At 41.6% G+C, this 21,780-nt stretch overlaps 1 protein-coding gene across 13 annotated transcripts in view; it reads right to left on the bottom strand.

The window, feature by feature from the left end:
* The window catches only part of MYO9A (myosin IXA), a 483,806-nt gene that overhangs the window by 411,612 nt on the left and 50,414 nt on the right, over positions 1–21,780 (bottom strand). For all 13 annotated transcript variants that reach the window (XM_059658301.1, XM_059658294.1, XM_059658330.1 and 10 more), the window contains exon 2: positions 2,222–3,132. In XM_059658301.1, the coding sequence (XP_059514284.1) occupies positions 2,222–3,061 (840 nt within the window). In that variant the 5' untranslated portion in view covers positions 3,062–3,132. The remainder of the gene's footprint in view (positions 1–2,221; positions 3,133–21,780) is intronic.

Raw genomic sequence — 21,780 nt, 5'->3', positions numbered from 1 at the left:
AGGCCAGAAGAGACTGGCAAGAAATATTCAAAGTGATGAATAGCAAGAACCTACAACCAAGATTACTCTACCCAGCAAAGCTATCATATAGAATTGAAGGTCAGATAAAGAGTTTCACAGACAAGAAAAAGCTAAAGGAGTTCATCACCACCAAACCAGGATTATATGAAATGTTGAAGGGTATTCTTTAAGAAGAGGAAGAAGAAAAAGGTAAAGATAAAAATTATGAACAAAGGGACAACAAATACATATCTATGAACAAGTGAATCTAAAAAATAAGTCAATAAAAAAATCTGATGAACAGAATAAACTGGTGACTATAATAGAAGAAGGGGCATAGAAAGGGAGTGGACTGACAATTCTCAGGGGGAAAGGGGTGTGAAGGGTGCAGGAAGAAATTGGACAAAAATCTTACACCTATGGATGAGGACAGTGGCGGAGGTTAAGGGCCTAGAGTGGGGTGGGAACCAGGTGGAGGGGAGCTATGGGGGGTGTGGAAGAGAAACATCTGTAATAGTCTGAACAATAAAGATTTATTTTTTTAAAAAAAAATAACAGTATGATGCTGCAATTTACAATAGCTAAGATCTGGAAACAGCCCATTTGCCCATCAGTAGATGAGTGGATAAAAAAGCTGTGGTACATTTATACCATGGAATACTAGGCAGCAGTAAAAAAGAAGACTCTCTTATCCTTTGAGATAGCATGGAGGGACCTGGAGAGTATCATGCTAAGTGAAATAAGTCAATCAGAGAAAGACACATGATTGCACTCATATGTGGAATCTAAGTAACAAAATAAACTTATGAACGGAGTGGATCCAGAGACATGAAAGTATGGAACAGAGTGTGGAATCTCAGAGGGAAAGTGGGGGAGGATGGGTGTTTAGGTGATAATCAACCAAAGATCTTGTAACATATATACATAAACCGTGGACACAGATAGTAGGGTGGTGAAGGACTCAGGCAGGGGGTGGGGGCAAATGGGAGGGGGTCAACGGGGATAAAGGGGGACGTATGTAATACTTTCAGCAATAAAGATTGAAAATAAATAAATAAAGTGTGGTATACCCACACAATGAAATGCTACCTTATTAAAATAATAAATTATAGGCACACATAACATGGATGAATCTTAAAATAATCATATTGAGTAAGATAAGTCAAACATAAAGGAGTACATATAATTATATAGTAAAATTCCATTTATATGAAATTGTAGAAAATACAAACTAATCTACAGTAGCACAAACCACATAAGTGGTTTTCTGCAAATGAGTGGACTAGAAAGGGTGTGAGAGAGGTATTACAAAGAGATATGACAAAACTTTAAGGATAATAGATATGTTCTGTATCTTGACTATGGTAGTGGTTTAATAGGTATATACATGTGTCAAAATTTATCAAACTGTACACTTTAAATATGTGCAGTTAGTTCACTGTATCTCAATTATACCTTGCAATCTTTTTTTTAATATATTTTATTGATTTTTTACAGAAAGGAAGGGAGAGGGATAGAGAGTTAGAAACATCGATGAGAGAGAAACATCGATCAGCTGCCTCCTGCACATCTCCTACTGGGGATGTGCCCGCAACCAAGGTACATGCCCTTGACCAGAATCAAACCTGGGACCTTTCAGTCTGCAGGCCTACGCTCTATCCACTGAGCCAAACTGGTTATGGCGCAATCTCTCTCCTTAATAAGCAATATCACCTTTTCCTTTCAGCTCTAAAACAAAAAGCTATTTTCTTTCCTTTCCAGCCTTGATAGTATTACTCTCAAAACATTACAGAACTAAAAAAAAAAAAAAATTACCCCATAATCTCTACATTTTCAAAAGTGAACCCTTAGAATATCAATGCTAGACACAGATGTTAAGGCTGCCAAGATAAAAATATATTGACAAGAATATTTTCCCCAACCACCTATTTCCATAACCCTATTACTAACAGTTTTGCCACCGCTATTTCCCTTTGCAGGGGGATACATATGACTTCAATCATATCTTTATTTTGCATCATTATGACCCAAAAACACCCTTAGAAAAAATATTGCCACTATCTCCCAACGTTCTTTTTTTGCTGTTCCATTTTCGTATTCCTTGGTAAGTTATGACATCCATACTTCTATTTAGTTTCATTTCATTTTCTCACATCTACCAGACTTTTATTTTTAATTTTTTTAATACATGTTTAGGAGTAAGGAAAGTATTTCTACACACCTCAAGAACTGGTCCGGCTCCAAGAATAATTTGTTCCACTCCACTGGCAAATCCTTTCTGACTGAGAGCAGTAAGGTGGTGAATAAGAAAGTTTGTGCTTTGAGTCTTCCCAGAACCACTCTCTCCTGAAATCACAATACACTGATTCTTTTTGCGCTGAAGCATGGTATGATAAGCTACATCAGCCACAGCATAAATGTGAGGCTCAAGTTTTCCCAACTGGTGGTTATCATACATTTTTACATATTTGGGGTTATAAATAGGAAGAAACTTGAATGGGTTAATGACTATTAGAATACTGCCAACATAGGTATAAATTTTTTCATGCTTAAAGCGATTTCGTAGATTTTCTAAGAGAGTTTTCTCATTCAAATAAGGTAAGCTACATAAATCATCAAAGTCTTTCTGTTGAGGCTGTGGAAGAAAACCCCGTTCCATCATCCTGCGACGTTCTTCTGTTACCCGTAGCCATGACTGAAGACTACCATAATGGATTGACCCATCAAGGTTTTTTTCTCTCAAAAGAAATCGGTAGTCCTCTCCACTTAGGCGATTTTCCAGAGCCATTCGAGGCCACAACATCATTCGTTGAACTGGACAGTCTGTTGGATTGAGTATCCATTCTTCTCCACCAAATTCCTTTACCTCTGCTAGAACATAACATTTTGTTTTGTCAAGATGAAGTCTGTTTATAAGAGAGTCGATCACCTCAGCAGCTGTGGAGTTTTTTCTGGCAGGAATAGGGCAGTAGATTGTCCCTTCTGAAATTGTCCCAGGATATATATGCAATGTATGTTCATTATCCTCAAAGCGTCGTCTTCCTCCATCATTTATATTCATATTGAATCTTGTCCCATCAGCATGAATAGTACATGTTCAGGATTGTGAAAACCATTTTCGTGGCAAAAGAACTGTAATATAAAAGATGTGAAACATTTAGAAGTCACATTACACAATCATTGCTTTCTGATGCTCAACAAAGAAAGGTTTAACAATCATTTTTATTACATTTTTAGAACATAAAATCCTAACTCAGTATGGAAAGTCTTTTTTTTTTTTAATCTAATTGGCTTGGCCGGATCATGTGGTCCAGTGGTTAAGTGTCATCAACCTATGAACAAGAAAGTCACTGTTCAATTCCCAGTCAGGGCACATGCCCAGTTTACAGGCTCAATCCCCAGTGTGGAGCATGAAGTAGGCAGCCGATCAATGATTCTTTCTCATCATTGATGTTTCTAACTCTTTCTTCCTCTCCCTTTCTCTCTGAAATCAATTTTAAAAATATTAAAAAGGAAAAAAATCTAATTGGCTTTACTAAGTGATTCATGAATTGGGCAGCATCCCATCTAGCAATGTCAAGGAGAAACAGTCTTGAAAACAATCTCATTGAGACCACATAATATTACATTTTATTGTTTAAATGAAGACTCTTTCTAAAACAGCAACTTGCCAAAAATTGTTTCAATGTTTTATATTAAATCAAAATCCAAGGAGTACAAAATAAAAAATTATTTTGTCTTTTACTATCTCAAATGTTTTTAAAGTACCTGAGATTAGAATTAGGTCCTTTCTTTATATCTGAAGAGCCTCTCTGAAGACTAAGATGGACAAAATAATCACACAAATCTAATCATCCTGCACTGAAAAGCTCTTATGAATAAAGCAAAAACAAGAAAAAAATGCCATTGATGGAGCAAATATTTTGTGAAATAGAAAACAGTAAGATGAAATAAGAAAGTAAACTATTTTAATTTAATTAATAATTAGATAAGAAAACCTGCTAAAGAATAGACATATTCAAAAACTTCTATACTCTTGAGGAGAAGGGGGCAAAAAGATCATGCCCTTACCCTGGCTGATGTTGGTCATCGGTTAGTTAGAGGGTCAGCCCACACACCACAGGGTCATAGGTTCAATTCCCAATCAAGGGCACATACCTGGGTTGGGACACATGCGGGAGGCAACCAATCGATGTGCCTCTTTCACTTCCATGTTTTTCTTTCCCTCCCCCCACTTGTCCATCCCTAGGCCTATCTTAATTACTATAGCTCTGTAAGTTTTGATATCTGGAAAGCATATCACCTCTATTTGTTCTTCTTTAACGTTACTGTCACTATTTGCTCTGCCATAAGAATTTTAAGAGCCACATACTAACATAAAATAACCTTTTGGCAGTTTGATATTGTATAGATTTTATAGATTAATATAGGAAAAAACTGGCATCCTATTGACTTCCCATTCATGAATACCATGTTATTTTTTTTAATTATACTATTTTTCACTTCTAAGATTTCTTTCATTTTCATATCCACTTGATCTTTTCTCTCCCTCTTTAAATTTCATAATTGTTTTAATTTAAGGGATATTAATTGTTCACTTATCTCCTTGAAAGTCCTAAATATATATAATTTTATATTTTCCAAACTAAAACTTTAAACTGCTCTTCTGTATCCACTGTAAACTGCTCTTTTGATTATTGATTTTATTTTGTATCTTTCTCAGCATTAGATGGCTTAATTTGTTTGAGAATTCAGCTTTATAGTCACATTTTTTTAAATATTGTTTTTATTGATTTTTTTACAGAGAGGAAGGGAGAGGGATAGAGAGTTAGAAACATCGATGAGAGAGAAACATCGATCAGCTGCCTCCTGCACACCTCCCACTGGGGATGTGCCCGCAACCAAGGTACATGCCCTGGACCAGAATCGAACCTGGAACCCTTCAGTCCGCAGGCCGACGCTCTATCCACTGAGCCAAACCGGTTTGGCCACATTTTTTGATACAAGATTTTTTTTTTTGGTCTTTCATACATTTACTGAGAACCCACTATTTTCTACTTTTTAAAAACATAACCACAATACCACTAATTGCACCTTTAAAATTAACAATTTTTTAAATTTGTATAAATATTTTTGTTTTTAGAGAGAAAGGGAGAGGGAAAGAGAGAAACATCAATTGGCTACCTCCTACACACCCCCTACTAGGGATCAAGCCTGCAACCCAGGCATGTGCCCTGACTGGGAATGGAATCTGTGACCTCTTGGTGCATGGGACAACATTCAACAAATCGAGCAACACCAGCCAGGCTAAAAATTAACAATTTTTAATATTACTATTTTTTACTTCCCCAGCGTTCAATTTTCCCATTTAACTCATAAGTATTTTTCTTACAGTCTACTCAAATCAGGAGAGTTGTCCTGAAGTAACAGTATGGACATGCTATGAGCTGGCAGGTTCCTAGTTGTAAAGCTATGTTTGCATTCTCCTGAATCTCTAGGTATATGGCTTCATATAAACTGTGGCCTCTGGCACCAGTCAACAGCAAAGCTACTCCTTCCAGTCAAGTAAGCTGTACCTTGCACAACCAGGAGATGCAATGCAAAACTGTAGTCTGATCTCCAAAGGTGTACAAGATGGCAGTCCTAGAACTAAACTCAGAAATACCTCTTTCAACAGAGGAACCCTACCTATCCTGGCCCATGGTTTCCAACAATGAGACCAACTGTAAGAACTCTTCCCCATTTTCAACGAAGAAGCCAAACCTCTGTTGCTTTACCTGCAGTCTAGGCTCCAAGCCATAGCCTCACCCACTACTTTGTGTTCTATTCCCTTCCTGAAACATAAAAATGTTTTTCTTTTTTTGAGCCCCATGTATGTCCATTTGATTTTTCTCTTCTTGTTACTTTATCAATCACTGCTTTGTGTTTGGGGGGCAGGGGGGGGAAGGTTGCCTCAAAATATCATCACAAATACATATTGACAATAAGCCATGAGAGTTTATCAAAATCATCTGGGAAACATTTTTAAAAGATACATTTCTAGGCCCAATAATGTTTCTGAGGTTGGGAAATCTAGGCAATTCTGTTGTTGCTGGTCCAGAGTAAAGCATTTGGAAATCAATGGTCTATATTTCCACTCTCCACTCCCTTACCACTCTTCCCACATAGCAAGTTACTGCCAATGTTCTTTGAAAATATCACCAATTACCATAAAGTTGCCTAATCCAAGAGCCTCTTCTCAATTCTTATCCTAACACACCACACTGAAGTGGCCATCTTATTCTTGAAACTGCAATCACATGACAATTACTTTTTTTTGCAATATTCTAATAGGCTCACTCTTTCTGATGCACTCTTATAACTCTTTTTCCTCACTTTAAAAATAAAAATATTCTCAGTTTCTGGTATCAACCCAGTGTTCTTTTACCTGGATAATTTTATTTAGTTCTTTATAACTAGATGCCCAGTGCACGAAATTCGTGCACTCGGGGTTGGGGGGAGGTACCTCAGACTGGCTACGCTCGCCAGCCATGAGCCCAGCTTCTGGTTGAGTGGCACTCCCCCTGTGGGAGTGCACTGACCACCAGGGAGCAACTCCTGCGTTGAGCATCTGCCCCCTGCTGGTCAGGGCACATCATAGTGATAGGTCATTCCGCTGTTCAGTCGATTTGCATATTAGCCTTTTATTATAAGATTTATACAGTTGCCTATTATCTATGAATTTTTGTGCTACAATGGCAGAACTGAGTAGTTGTGATAAAGACCATATGTCCATAAAGCCAAAAATGTTTACTATGTAGTTTTAAAAGAAAAAGTTTATAGACCCCTATTTCAGGGTAACCATTAAAAACTATCTTAAAAGTTTAACTTCTCAACTAGTAGAGTAAAAAAAAATGGAAGGATGAAAAATAATCAATTCCATGCCCTAGCCAGTTTGGCTCAGTGAATGTGGCATTGGCCTGCAGACTAAAGGGTCCCAGGTTCAATTCCAGGCAAGGGCACATACCTCAGTTGCGCTCCATTCCTGGCCCTGGTCGGGGAGTGCATGCAGAGGCAACCAATCAATGTGTCTCTCTCACATCAATGTTTTCCTCTCTCTCTTTCTCCCTCTACCTTCCACTCTCTCTAAAATTCAATGGAAAAATATCCTCAGGTAAGGATTAGCAAAAAAAAAAAGTCAATTCCAAAGAAAAGCAACAAAGGGTAGGTTAAAATAGATGGAACAAATGGAAAGCAAACTAAATATATCAATTACTGTATTAAGTGTAAATGCTCCAGTTAAAAGACAAGGATTATCAGACCAGATTTTAAAAATCCAACTATATGCTGTTTTCAATAGACACAAAACTGTAATATGAGGAAACAGAATCCAGAAGACAAAAAAGAGAAGATATACCATGGAAATTCTAGCCAAAAGAAAGTCGGTATAATCTAAAATAACATCAAGCAAAATAGAAAAAGAAAATTGAGTTAAATATATCGTAGGTCCCTTTTAGACCTTGCATTTTATAATTCTAGTTGTAGGCCTGAGACCATGGTCAGCAAACTGCGGCTCGCGAGCCACATGCGGCTCTTTGGCCCCTTGAGTGTGGCTCTTCTTAAGCTTTAGGAGTACCCTAATTAAGTTAATAACAATGTACCAACCTATATAGTTTAAGTTTAAAAAATTTGGCTCTCAGAAGAAATTTCAATTGTTGTACTGTTGATACTTGGCTCTGTTGACTAATGAGTTTGCCGACCCCTGGCCTGAGACAAAGGTCTCTGGATATCATTTGTGATCCTGAAAAAGACTAAGTTAAGGAAGAAGTAGCAGACTGGCAAGTAAGTAGACTAGCAGGTATTAATAAAATAGTCTATAAATGAAAGAGAGAAAAAAAAGAAAGAGAAGTATGAGTTAAATGTGTGTTAGGATCTTGGGAATACATCTTCACAGCTACAAATAGAATCAAGTAGAGAAGCAGAAACTGAAAACTTAAAAGAATGTCTGCCCTGGCCAGTATGGCTCAGTTAGTTCAGTGCTGTCCAGTGCACCAAAGGTTACTGGTTGGATTTCCAATCAGGACAAATGCCTGGATTTCAGGCTCAATCAATAAAAAATTATTTAACTGATAAACTAAGGTTTTTATGGTAAACAAGACTAAATGAGATTAGGTCAAAAGCCGAAAGGTGCTTTTTACTATTTCTTCTTCTGAAAAAAAAAAAAAAAAAAAAAAGATGGGTTGAGAAACAGCTTTTCAGGTAAGATTTGATGAGTACATGTCAGCTGATCTTCATCACTACATACACCATATACAGTCCCCCTTTTACATACAGTATTGCCAAATTGGGTGCAGAAAGAAAAAACATTTTGTAGTATTTCAACTAAAGAAAAGGTGATGTACAATATGTTACTACATGACACACTATAGCATAGGTACATGGACAGCTATCAATTTAATCTTCCCAATAAGCAATCTATACCTTCTCCTGGTGAAAGTACTATGTTTTTCTTTGAAGAACTATCTTGTCATCTTACACAGTTTAAATGTATCAAACTCAACCCCTAGTTAAGGTAGAGGGGTGGTTATTAATTGTGACCCAGGCCCAGTCAGTTTATTCCATTCACTCTAGTGATGATGGTGGCAGTTCACTATACTGAAACTTGGCTGCAACTATTAAAAAAGAAATGCTTTTTTCCACTAGGGCTGCTAATCTAGAAAGATGTACATTACTGCCCCACTTAGCTACAGTTTCACTTTCTGTATTTTTAATTATCACAGTTAACCACTGTCCAAAACTATTAAATAGAAAATTCCAGAAGTAAATAATAAGTTCGTAAGTTTTAAATTGTGTGCCATTCTGAGTAGTGTGATGAAAGTTTACACCATCCCACTCTGTCTGCCCCAGGGTCATGAGTCATCCCTTTGTCCAGTGTATCCCTCTATATAAGCTACTCAACAATCAGTAACTTAGTAGCTCGCCATAGCTCGATTATCCAGGATCACGCAAAGTAAATGACCCTTTTTCTGCCATAAGATCAATAGCAGCCTAACAGTATATCACAATGCTTATGTCATTCACCTCACTTCATCTCATCATGTAGGCATTGTATCATCTCACATCATCAAAGGGTGAGTATAGTACAATGATTTTGAGAGCAAGAGAGAGACCACATTCAAATAACTTTTATTACAGTAATTCTTTAATTTTTAATATTTTTTATTGATTTCAGAGAGAGGAAGGGAGAGGGAGAGATAGAAACATATATATATATGGCTAATATGCAAAGTATCCCCTCAGGAGTTCGACCAGGAGACCAGGAGTTTGATCGCTCACTATGACATGCACTGACCACCAGGGGCAGCGTGGAACAAAGGAAGGCCCCTGCTGGCAGCCAGAAGGCCCCAATTGGCCCTGATCGCCGGCCAGGGCTAGGGTTCCTACCCATGCCTGAATTTCGTGCACCAAGCCTCTAATCAATGATGAAAGAGAATCATCGATTGGCTGCCTGTACACCCCCTACAGGGGATCAAGCCCACAACCTGGGCATGTGCCCTGACCAGGAATCAAACCATGACCTCCTGGTTCATGGTTCGACACTCTACCATTGAGCCACACTGGCCAGACTATTTCAGTATTTTTTATAATTTTTCTATTTTATTATTATTTACTATTGTTAATCTCTTACTGAGCCTAAGTTATAAATTAAAATTTATCATATGTATGGGATAAAACATAGTAAGGTTAAGTACTACCCATGGTTTCAGGCATTCATGGGGGTCTAGGAACATATGCCCCGTGGATAAGGGGGGACTACTGTAAACCTAGAGCTGTTGGCAGCCATCCCTGAATGCATTAATAAATAAATTTTTAAATTAAAAAAAAGTTTCTCTGTAGTAAAAAAGAATGAACTAACATACATTCTGTTTGGGCCACTGAATCCAGTTGTGAATCAAATAAACTCAACCACTGAACTTTCTTGTTAAGTGTGCCAATCAATACTCTTTTATGCGCTAAGCCACTGTGATTGTCCTCTGCAATCAAAAGATCCCACTACAATAAATAACAATGCAATACCCTTTGAGAATATACGTATTCTTTGTTATCCAAATCCTTGATATCTAAATATCTCTCTAAACTCAGGAATCAAATATATTTAAATAAACTTTTGGATACCTCCTTCACTATCATACTACTTGCTATCCAAACTTGAGAAACCAAACAGATTCAAATAAGGCAGTACTCCCGACATCCAAATTCACATTTCAAACTGAAGAATTAAACAAGAGTTAGATAGTGGCCAAAACCGGTTTGGCTCAGTGGATAGAGCGTCGGCCTGCGGACTGAAAGGTCCCGGGTTCGATTCCGGTCAAGGGCATGTACCTGGGTTGTGGGCACTTCTCCAGTGGGGGATGTGCAGGAGGCAGCTGATCGATGTTTCTCTCTCATCGATGTTTCTAACTCTCTATCTCTCTCTCTTCCTCTCTGTAAAAAATCAATAAAATATATTAAAAAAAATGTTTAAAAAAAATTAAAAAATAAAAAAAGAGTTAGATAGTGAAGGATACTTGTAATGCCAATCTTGAAGAAATATGGCAAGGAATATACAACAGAATGCTAAATGACAACCCACAAAATATAAAATTCTATTTGAAGGTATATATATGTAAAAATGGACAAAAATGTTAGGCTTCTGGGAAATCTTCAAAATTTCCTTTTATAGTTTTCACCAAAAGTAAGCTTGAAGTGCATTATCTCATTTGAGTTTAATAGCAATTCTCTAAGGGAACAAACCTTTCAAGTCAGAAAATTCAGGCTTAAAAAGGAAAGAAATCGACTTTAAGGTAAAGATGGCATTTCAAATCACCAGAGAAAAGGAAATTATGCTATAATAATGTGGGGATAAATGTGGAAATAAAATTATACAAAATCCCTGACCGGTTTGGCGCAGTGGATAGAGCGTTGGCCTGCGGACTGAAGGGTCCCAGGTTCGATTCCGGTCAAGGGCATGTACCTTGGTTGCAGGCACATCCCCAGTAGGGGGTGTGCAGGAGGCAGCTGATCCATGTTTCTCTCTCATCGATGTTTCTAACTCTCTATTCCTCTCCCTTCCTCTCTGTAAAAAAATCAATAAAATATATTTTTTAAAAAAGAATTAGCACATTACTGGTACTTCTGCAGCAATCAAACATTGCTGCATCTTTTATAAAGGAAATTAATATTCTTTTTATTCTCTATACCAAAGTAGTTATTTCAAAAATATATACTAACAGAGGAAAACAATGTGGTAGACAGTTGCTGTGGAGAGTAGGGTGTGGTTCAGAATAGGCCAGCTTATGATGGTATTCACTGGACTAAGTTAGAAGAGACTAATTATAGAGGGAAACTATGGTGACAAAAGAACGAAGTTAGTAATTACAGTTTGCTTTAAATTACAAGTTCAGCTAAAAATATAAAATGACTACAGATTTTTAATGCAGTTTTGTATCTGTGCGCTAATAAAATTTAATTTTCAAAAAATATATACTATTGCTTTTACTTTTTTATCAAGTTCTTAAGGTTATTTTCCAACAACAACAAAAAAGGGTATCCTTTTTCTTTATACATGTTTTATCATAGGAATCTATTGATGAATGTTAGTAAACAGAATCATACATTATCATTCAGTAACAAGAGAAGTGGAAGAATAGAATCAGGCAAATATATGTCTGAAAAATAAAAATCTAGCTTCACTAAAGGAAAAAAAAATATCACTTAAGCCCTGGTCAGTGTGGCTCTGCGGCCAGAGTGTCGGCCCTCACAGTGAAGGGTCACAGGTTTGATTCCCAGTCAAGGGCACATACCCTGGTAGCAGGTTCGTTCCCCAGCCCAGGTCAGGGTGCATGTGCAGGAGGCAACTAATTGATGTGTCTCTCTCATATCAATGTTTCTCTCCCCCCACCCCTTTCTCCAATCGATCTAAAAGGGATAGAAAAATATCCACAGGTGAGGATTTTTTAAAAATCACTCAAAGCAAAGGTCACACCAGTACATATTAAAAGGAGAGCATTCTATTATTATCAAGGCAAGGTCCAATTGTGGAAAACAACAGTGATTTGAGTGCACCTATAAATTTCATGGGGAGAGAGCTATTAAACACTTTGAACGTATTTTAGAAAAACAACTCTGGGAAAGTGGTGTACATGTTTCTTCATTAATTCAAATGTTCTACAAATAAACATAGTTATTATAACGATGTGTAGTCACATATATATGTGTATATATATATATATATATATATATATGCAACTTACATATGTAAACATATTTTTAAACTCTACAAACTGTTTCATAATGATTTTTTTTTCAGTACAACCCAAATACTCTTACAAACCCATTTCCTCCTTTCCTATGCACATACCTGGACTATATTTCCCAAATTTCCTTGCAGTTAGTTACATATGGCCATGTGACCAAATCTTAAGCAAATGGTATGTGGGCAGGGGCGATGAACATTCCCTTCAAGCTAATCAAATAAGATTCTCATTCTGCTGGAAAAATGGAGAGGATTCAGGGAAAAGCTCTAAGGCAGTGATGGCCAACGTATGACACGCGTGTCAGAGGTGACACGCGAACTCATTTTTTTGGTTGATTTTTCTTTGTTAAATGGCATTTAAATACATAAAATAAATATCAAAAATATAAGTCTTTGTTTTACTATGGTTGCAAGTATCAAAAAATTTCTATCTGTAACACGGCACCAGAGTTAAGTTAGGGTTTTTCAAATTGCTGACACGCCGAGCTCAAAAGGTTCGCCATCACTGCTCTAAGGTCCTAAGGCAGTGGTCGGCAAACTGCGGCTCGGCAAACCGCAGTTCACGAGCCACATGCGGCTCTTCGGCCCCTTGAGTGTGGCTCTTCCACAAAATACCGACTTCTGCGCAAGGGCCACAAAGTTTCAATCGCACTGTACGTACGGGCCCGCACGTGGTATTTTATGGAAGAGCCACACTCAAGGGGTCAAAGAGCTGCATGTGGCTCGCAAACCATGGTTTGCCGACCACGGTCCTAAGGGATACAGAGCCACTAGATGGAAGGACCCTAGGCCCAAAATGACTACTTGAAGAAGAGTGCCCACCATCACCCCTCCTCCATTTATTTACATGGGACGGTGATATAAATAAAAACTAAAGTCTTACTGTGCAGAGCCATTGATACTTAGTTCTTTAGTTGTAACTAAACTAAGCAGTTACCCTAATGCATTACTATAAAAATTTTCCCATGCTTTCCCCTGTAGAAGTTCCGTAAGGAAATCCTCTTATATTCAATCCATCAATAAATAATACTGAACTACCTTTAAAATATATCGTGAATCTATTTTTTTTAATATTCCCATCTCTACCACCATTCTCTCATCTGAATTAGTGAAAGAGTGTGATATCCTTGCTTTATTATTGCTCCACCATAGTCTGTTATTTATGCAAAATACACAGTCAGGCTTTTTAAAGGTAAATCAGATCATGTCACTCTCTCTCCTATTCGCAAACCCTCAGTGGATCTCCCATAACACAAATAAAATTGAAACCTCTTACTGTGGCCTAACTTCATCTTTCCCTCACTCCACTCCATCCCATCCTCAATCGTCTTTTATCTGTGTTTAAATTTTTCCCTGCTTCAGGACCTTTACATTTCCTGCTCTCTCTGCCTAGGCCTTCTTTTATATCACTGAGGTCTCTGCTCAAATGCCAACTGTTCCCATTGGCTTTTGTTTACTACCATATCTAATCTAATAAAAGAGAAACATGGTAATTGGTGTATGACCGCTACCCTTCCCATTGGCTAATCAGGGAGATATGCAAATTAACTGTCAGCCAAGATGGCGGCTGGCAGCCAGGCAGCTTGAAACTAACATGAGGCTTGCTTGCTTCAGTGACGGAGGATTCCAACGTTCCCCGCCTGCCTTGCCGGCCTCTGAGCATGCAGTTTGAAACATTTTAACAAATATAGAAGCTAAAAAAAAACCCAGAAACCAGCTTTCAGCGAGCTGGGATCTCAGAGCTGCAGTCAGAGCTGGAGTTATATATTGTTTTGATTTCCTACATTCAGCAGCGGAGGCCTAAGAGCTGGAGCCTCAGAGCTAAAGCTGACCCAGAATTAAAAAAAAGAAAAAGAAAAAAAGGAGCGGTTGGGAGCTTCCGTCACCCGCCAGCCTGAAAGCAGCCCTCAGCCCCTCACCCAGACTGGCCAGGCACCACAGTGAGGACCCCCACCCTAAAGGGTGTGTGACCAGCTGCAAACAGCCCTCAGCCCCTCACCCAGGCTGGCCAGGCACCCAAGTGAGGACCCCAACCCTGAAGGGTGTGTGACCAGCTGCAAACAGCCCTCACCCCTCACCCAGGCTGGCCAGGCACCCCAGTGGGGACCCCAACCCTGAAGGCTGTGTGACCAGCTGCAAACAGCCATCATCCCCTCACCCAGGCTGGCCAAGCACCCCAGTGGGGACCCCCACCCTGAAAGGTGTGTGACCAGCTGCAAACAGCCATCATCCCCTCACACAGGCTGGCCAGGCACCCCAGTGGGGACCCCCACCCTGATCCAGGACACCCTTCAGGGCAAACCAGCCAGCCCCCACCCATGCACCAGGCCTCTGTCCTATATAGTAAAAGGGTAATATGCCTCCCAGCACCGGGATCAGCATGACAGGGGGCAGCGCCCAAACCCCCTGATCGCCCTGCGGCTCTGTGTGTGACAGGGGGTGGGGCCACAACCTCCCTATCCGCCCTGCTCTGCTCGTGACAGGGGAAGGCGCCCCAACCCCCTGGTCAGCCCTGCTGTGTGTGTGACAGATTAGAGCCATAACCTCCCCATGGGCCCTGCCCTGAGTGTGACAGTGGTGGCGCCCCAACCCCCTGATCGGCCCTGCTCTTTGGGTGATAGAGGGCGGAGCCACAACCCCCACCCCTCCCACGGGCCCTGCTCTGTGTGTGATGGGGTAGAGCCATAACCTCCCCATCGGCCCTGCCCTGAGTGTGAGAGTGGTGGCATCCCAACCCCCCAACAGGCCCTACTCTGAGCATGACTGGGGGTGGCATCGCAACCTCCCAATCCACGCTACTCTGTGCATGACAGGGGGCGGCACCCCAAATCCCCAATCGGCCCTGCTCTGAGCCCGACCAGGGGCTGCACCTAGGGATTGGGCCTGCCCTCTGCCACCCGGGAGCAGGCCTAAGCCAGCAGGGCGTTATCTCCCGAGGGGTCCCAGACTGCAAGAGGGCACAGGCCAGGCTGAGGGGCCCCCCTTCCCCCCGAGTGCACAAATTTTTGTGCACCGGGTCTCTAGTCTAAAATAATCCTCTTGCCCTAGCTGGTTTGGCTCAGTGCATAGAGCACTGGCCTGCAGACTGAAGGTTCTCAGGTTCGAATCGGGTCAAGAGCACATGCCTGGGTTGCGGGCTTGATCACCAGTAGAGGGTGTGCAGGAGGCAGCTGATAAATGATTTTCTCATATCATTAATGTTTCTCTCTCTCTCTCCCTCTCCCTTCCTCTCTGAAATCAATAAAAATATATTTTAAAAAATATCTATCTACACTAATAAAAGACAAACATGCAAATTGACGGTAACTTTGTTATGACTTAAGCCACGCCCACCAGCCAATCAGAGCGACTATATGCAAATTAACCCAACCAAGATTGCGGCTGGCAGCCATGGAGCTACAGCGAGCAGGAAGCTTGGTTGCCCCAGTAATGGAGGAAGCCCAGCTTCCTGCCTGCCGTGCTGGCTCTGAGCTCCACTGAAGGCAACAAAGTTTCAATTATAGAAGATAAATAAATTCCAGATACCTGCTTTTAGCCGGCCGTGGCCACGGAGCTGGAGCGAGCAGGGGGCGTGGGTTGCCCCTGGCGATGGAGGAAGCCAAGCTTCCCGCTCCACTCAAGGCTAAAAAGTTTCAATTATAGAAAGTAAATAAATCCCAGAATAAAAAAAGAAAAAAAGGAGAGGCTGGGAGCTTCCGTCACCGGGGGGCTTGGCCAGCCTGAAAACAGCCCTCAACCTCTCACCCAGACTGGACAGGCACCCCAGTAGGGACCCCCACCCTGAAGGGGGTGTGACCAGCTGCAAACAGCCATCATCCCCTCATCCAGGCTGGCCAGGCACCCAAGTGGGACGCCCACCCTGATCCAGGACACCCTTCAAGGCAAACCAGCCGGCCCCCACCCGTGCACCAGGCCTCTATCCTATATAGTAAAAGGGTAATATGCCTCCCAGCACCGGGAACAGCGGAGCCGCGAGGCCTCCCGAACCCAGGATCAGCGGAGCCGCAAGGCCTCACGCCCAGGGATCAGCGGAGCCGCGAGGCCTCCTGGCACCGGGATCAGTGGAACAGAGGCCTCCCAGTACCGGGATCAGCGGAGCAGCGAGGCCTCACTGCCCCTGTGTCAAGCGGAGCCGCGAAGCCTCCCAGCACCGGAATCAGCGGAGCAGAGAGGCCTCCTGGCACCTGGAGCAGAGTGACAGGGGGCAGCACCCAAACCCCCTGATCGCCCTGCGGCTCTGTGTGTGGCAGGGGGCGGGGCCACAACCTCCCTATCCGCCCTGCTCTGTTCGTGACAGGGGAAGGCGCCCCAACCCCCTGATCAGCCCTGCTCTGTGCCTGATACGGGGGAGCTCCCCAACCCTCTGATTGGCCCTGCTCTGTGTGTGCCAGGGTGTGGTACCCCAACCCCCTGATCGGCCCTGCTCTGTGTGTGACTGAGTGGAGCCGCAACCTCCCCATCAGCCCTGCCCTGAGTGTCACAGGGGGAGTGCCCCAACCCCCTGATCAGCCCTGCTCTGTGTGTGACAGGGGGTGGCACCGCAACCTCCCCATTGACCCCACTCGAGTGTGACAGGGGGCGGCGCCCCAACACTGGCAGGGGAGAGCAATTAGGGGCGATAAAGCTGGCAGGGGAGGGCCATTGGGGGTGACCAGGCCAGCAGGGGAAGGCCGTTGGGAGACAACCAGGCCAACAGGGGAGGGCAGTTGGGGGCGACCAGGCCGACAGGGGAGGGCAGTTAGGGGCAACAAGGCCAGCAGGGGAGAGCAGTTGAGGGCAATCAGGCTTGCAGGGAAGCAGTTAGGGGTGATCAGGCATGCAGACAGAAGTGGTTAGGGCGATCAGGTAGGCAGGCAGAGAGGTTAGGGGTAATCAGGCAGGCAGACAGAGGGGTTAGGGGCGATTAGGCAGGCAGGCAGGTGAGCAGTTAGGAGTCAACGGTCCCAGATTATGGTAGGGATGTCCAACCGATCGGGCCTAAACCGGCAGTCGTACATTCTCCAAGGGGTCTCCAATTGGAGAGTGTGCAGGCTGGGCTGAGGGAACCCCCAGTGCACGAATTTCGTGCACTGGGCCTCTACTATATATATAAAAGCCTAATATGCTAAGTGTCTGACCAATCGGTCAACCGCTCAACCAGTCACTATGACGTGTACTGACCACCAGGGGGAAGACGGTCCAACCGGTAGATTAGCTTGTTGCTGGGGTCCGGCTGATCGGGACTGGGTGAGATGGGCTGGAGACACTCTGAAGCCCTCCCACGGTCCCTCCCCAGCCAGCCGGCCCTGATCAGCCCTCATGGGGACTGGGTGAGACAGCCCCAATTGAGACTGGATGAGACGGGCCAGACACACCCTGGAGCTCTCCCGCCGTCCCTCCCTGGCCGGCCAACCTCCTGCAGTCCCTCCCCAGCCAGCCGGCCCTGATCGGCCCCGATGGGGACTGGGCGAGAAGGCCCCAATTGGGACTGGGTGAGAGGAGCTGGACAGGCTATGGAGCCCTCCTCCCTGGCCTCTAAAATATTTCTTCTAATTAATTTCCTTTCAATGTGCATGAATTCATGCACTGGGCCTCTAGTATAATAAAAAAACAAAATAAGCCTCTTTCACCACTCTATTCTCCTTATCCTAATTTATTTTTAATCAAAAAACTTGATGCACTACCTAAAATGGCATTTGTTTGCTTTTGTTTGTTTTTGTTAATCCTCACCCGAGGATATTTTCCCATTGATTTTTAGTGAGAGTAGGAGGGAGAGACAGAGAGAGAAACATTAATATGAGAGAGAGACACATCGATTGGTTGCCTCCCGCATATGTCCTGGACCAGGGCCAGAGATCAAGCCTGCAACCTAGGTACATGCCCTTGACCATAATAGAGCCTGGGACTCTTCAGTCAAGGGCTCTAGCCACTGAGCCAAACCAGTGAGGACTATTTTCTTTTTTGTTTATTCTCTGACTTCCCCACTAAAGGGTAAAAGACTTGTCTTTTTCATCAGAGGTATCCATAGCATTTTTTCCTTTTCCTGCTGACTTCCTCGTCTATTTCCATTATTTCACTTTCTAAGAGCTATTTTCAACAATAATGTGATAATGTTTGGCTTTAAAAATGAGCAAGTAATGAAAGTCCTTTTTTAGAAGTAGTTAATGTTACTGATACATTTACGCATGCCAAGCAATATATATGGAAGAGTGGCTCTTAAGAAAGGTTATCCAAATGGCCAATAAGAACATGAAAAAGAACTCAACATATGTTGTAGATTATTCAAATATATTCACTACCTACCTTCATGTCTGTTGGAGAAGTATACCTTCCCATGCATTGAATTTGGGCTAAGCAACATGACTTAGTTTGGAGAGTGGGAAGGTAACAGATATGATATAAACAAGGTCTTGAAATATGCTTGGCCAGCTAGGTATGCCTTCTTGCACTTGTGTCACTGCCCTGAAAACATGCCTCATCTAGCTTACCAATACTAGTCCCAGTAGAAAGATGAGATATATAGAGCAGAGTTGTTCCAGCTGATCCACAAAATCATGACCAACAAATAAATACTATTGTACATCACTGGCAATTTTCAGGTTGTTTATTAAGCAGTAATAGTTGACTAATACAAAATCATTAGTCATCAAAGAAATGCAAATCAAAATCATGAGAGCATGGCCAGAGTTGCTCAGTGGTTGAGGGTCAACCCATGAACCAGGAGGTCAAAGTTCAATTCGGGTCAGGGCACATGCAGGTTTGATCCACAGGGGGGTGAGGGGGTGGGGGGTAGTAATCCCAAGATATATAACTAATATGTGGGTGATTTGGGGTTAGGAACCAGATTCCAATTTCTTAATCAATATACTAAGCACTAGTGAGAAACATGATAATTAAAAATAATAGCAACAAACACTCATATAGCTTTTACTATGTGCTTAGATAATTTAATCCTCATAACAATCTTAATTAAATGTAAACTATTATCATCCGCATTTTAAAAATCAAGAAATTGAAGCCCATGAGGTTGCCACTTCTCTAAGGTTACTGGCATAGTCAGTGGTCTAGCCCCAGAATTGGGGTTCTTAACTACCATCTACTTTTCCTTTCAGAAACTACCTTATATTACATTTGATAAAGTAAATGTCACATTTACTCTATGAAATTATAAACTTTTATTAGAGAGCAAAGATCAAGTTTAGCCCCACTATACCACAGGATTAGGTTTTTTTCTAGCATAGGGACTGGTAAGTAATAAGGGGCGACTAGAAGGTATACACTGGGGCCCTAAGAAAGGCTTCTTTGCAATAGTAATAGTTGAGCTTTGCCTTGCCACTGAACTCCAAAAATTACATTATCTAATTACTTAGTAGTCTCCCCTACTAATCTACAGGCTTGTTGAGGGCTTTTTCTTTGACTTTGTATCTGCTTCACAATCTTTATACCTAGCAGAAACTCAAAAAATGTTTACTGAACAAATATATGAAACTCTTATTACACAGTGTTATACCTCACAATCCCCACTATCAATAAAATCAATAATATAAAAGAGACTCATAAGCAATTATATAACTTGTGGTGAACCACCTATTAGGTTGTTGAAGTAGGAAAGTAAAGTAATAGGCAGTAGAGACATATGTTATAACCAGCAGTAAATATGGGAGCAAAGTAAAACAAAAGGGACTTCTTTTTCTTAATTTACATATTTATAAATTTGTCTGCCTTTAGTTTTGTTCAAGATACCCTTCATTGAGCACCTGTCTTCCTTTGATTTTCAATAAGAATAAGAAACTAGGGGAGTTCATCTATGAGTTGATCCATTTATGAACTTCACAAATGTTTTCATATTTTGGGTGTCTTGGAAATAAGACACTGTATGGCTATACAGTGCACATCAAAATGCTGTGAGACTCAGCATCACTTTCCATATTCTTAAGCTTGTGCAACAACAGCTCAGCACTTATTTAGAAGCATGGCCTAGGAATATCTTTCACTCTACTACTTTGCCTAGGGAACACATGCCTCCATAATATGACAGGTTTCAGGTACTTAGTCACTTTTCAGATGTACATACTCTTAATTATCTGAATAGTTTCACAGATATACTTAAAATTCAGATTTCAATCCTCCATATGAATGATTTTGAAGGGGCTTTCAGAGTCATATGAGCAGTAGATCCTTTGAACAAACCACCTTTTCTTGTCTACTTTGGAAGAAGTCCCACAGACTTTTTAGTCTTTGTCCCTACAACATTTTTATCTGTTCTGCCTTTCTACTCTTTGAACAATGATTCTAATAGTCCCTTTATTAACTACTAGTGTCCCAGTGCATAGATTCGTGCACACTGAAAGGAAATTAATTAGAAGAAATATTTCAATATCACTATTCGCCCTTTCTCTATAGAAGTGTCAACCAAATTCACGATTGACAATGACAGATCGAAACACAAGCATGCGACTGGCATCAGTGAGAGCTTTATATGTATTATGCATGCGTGAGTCAACTTAGCATTTTATATATGTAGATAAACTTATTAATTAGACCTGCTTTCTGACTTAGATAAACTTTTTCCAGCCCAGTGATGCACCCCAACTTCTCTTTCAGGTAATTGTCAGCAACACAGCAGTAAATATCAACACAAAGCAGATTATTATTGTCGATCATGCAGAAAGAAAAGGGTAAAATATTTAACTGTAGCAGTGTTTGACTATACTCTGCACAGTGAGAAAACCTGAAGTCATTTTCAAGTTCCACCATTTCTTACTTCTTTTCAGTCGGATCAAGTTTCTAAACTTTCTAAATCTCCACGATCTTGCTAATGAAAAGAAAATAGGATTCTACTGAGTCTCCTAACTACTTCAGGACTTCTGTGAGGATCAAATGAGATGAGGCATGGGAAAACACTTCACAGACATTTGGTTGAACTGTTTGCACCTGGCTATAAAGCAAGTCGTGTTCCTGGGCTGAAGAAACTCCAAGGAAGCTAGTCGCTAGGGAGAGGAAGCCAGGCATTGCTACGTGACGTCATTACCCTGCGCCCACAGCCACCATTTCCGGGATGGGCTGGGCTGTGGGCTACATTTTGTCCCACAGCAAAATGGGACAGCGTTGGCTGCAATTTGGTGGGGTGTCGCTCCAGGGTTCTAGTGGGGCCTTTGTCCCACTAAGAGAAAGCGGAGTGTTGGTTTGTCGGTGCCAGGTCCGTGGTGCCGTTTATTTTTAAATGGCCAATGTGCATCATGGCAGCTCCTGCATCTGCCCCCGGGTCATCAGTGCACATCATACTACCGGTTGGAGGGAAGGAGAGACACTTAGCCTTTGATAGATAGATAGATAGATAGATAGATAGATAGATAGATAGATAGATAGATAGATAGATGGATGCTCAATTTCTTCATTGCAGAGATCTTAACCAACATGTCAAAACCCTTCAACAATTAAGTATTCTGAGAACAAAAAAAATACCAAGGATACAAATGCACAAAGTAATTCTGAATATCCGTAAGTTCTTTCTGTAAAGGGTCAGA

This window comes from Myotis daubentonii, chromosome 1 (genome assembly GCF_963259705.1).
Source record: "Myotis daubentonii chromosome 1, mMyoDau2.1, whole genome shotgun sequence".
NCBI lineage: Eukaryota > Metazoa > Chordata > Mammalia > Chiroptera > Vespertilionidae > Myotis > Myotis daubentonii.
Note: the sequence above shows the minus strand (reverse complement) of the source record. Positions and strands in the feature narration are given on the sequence as shown.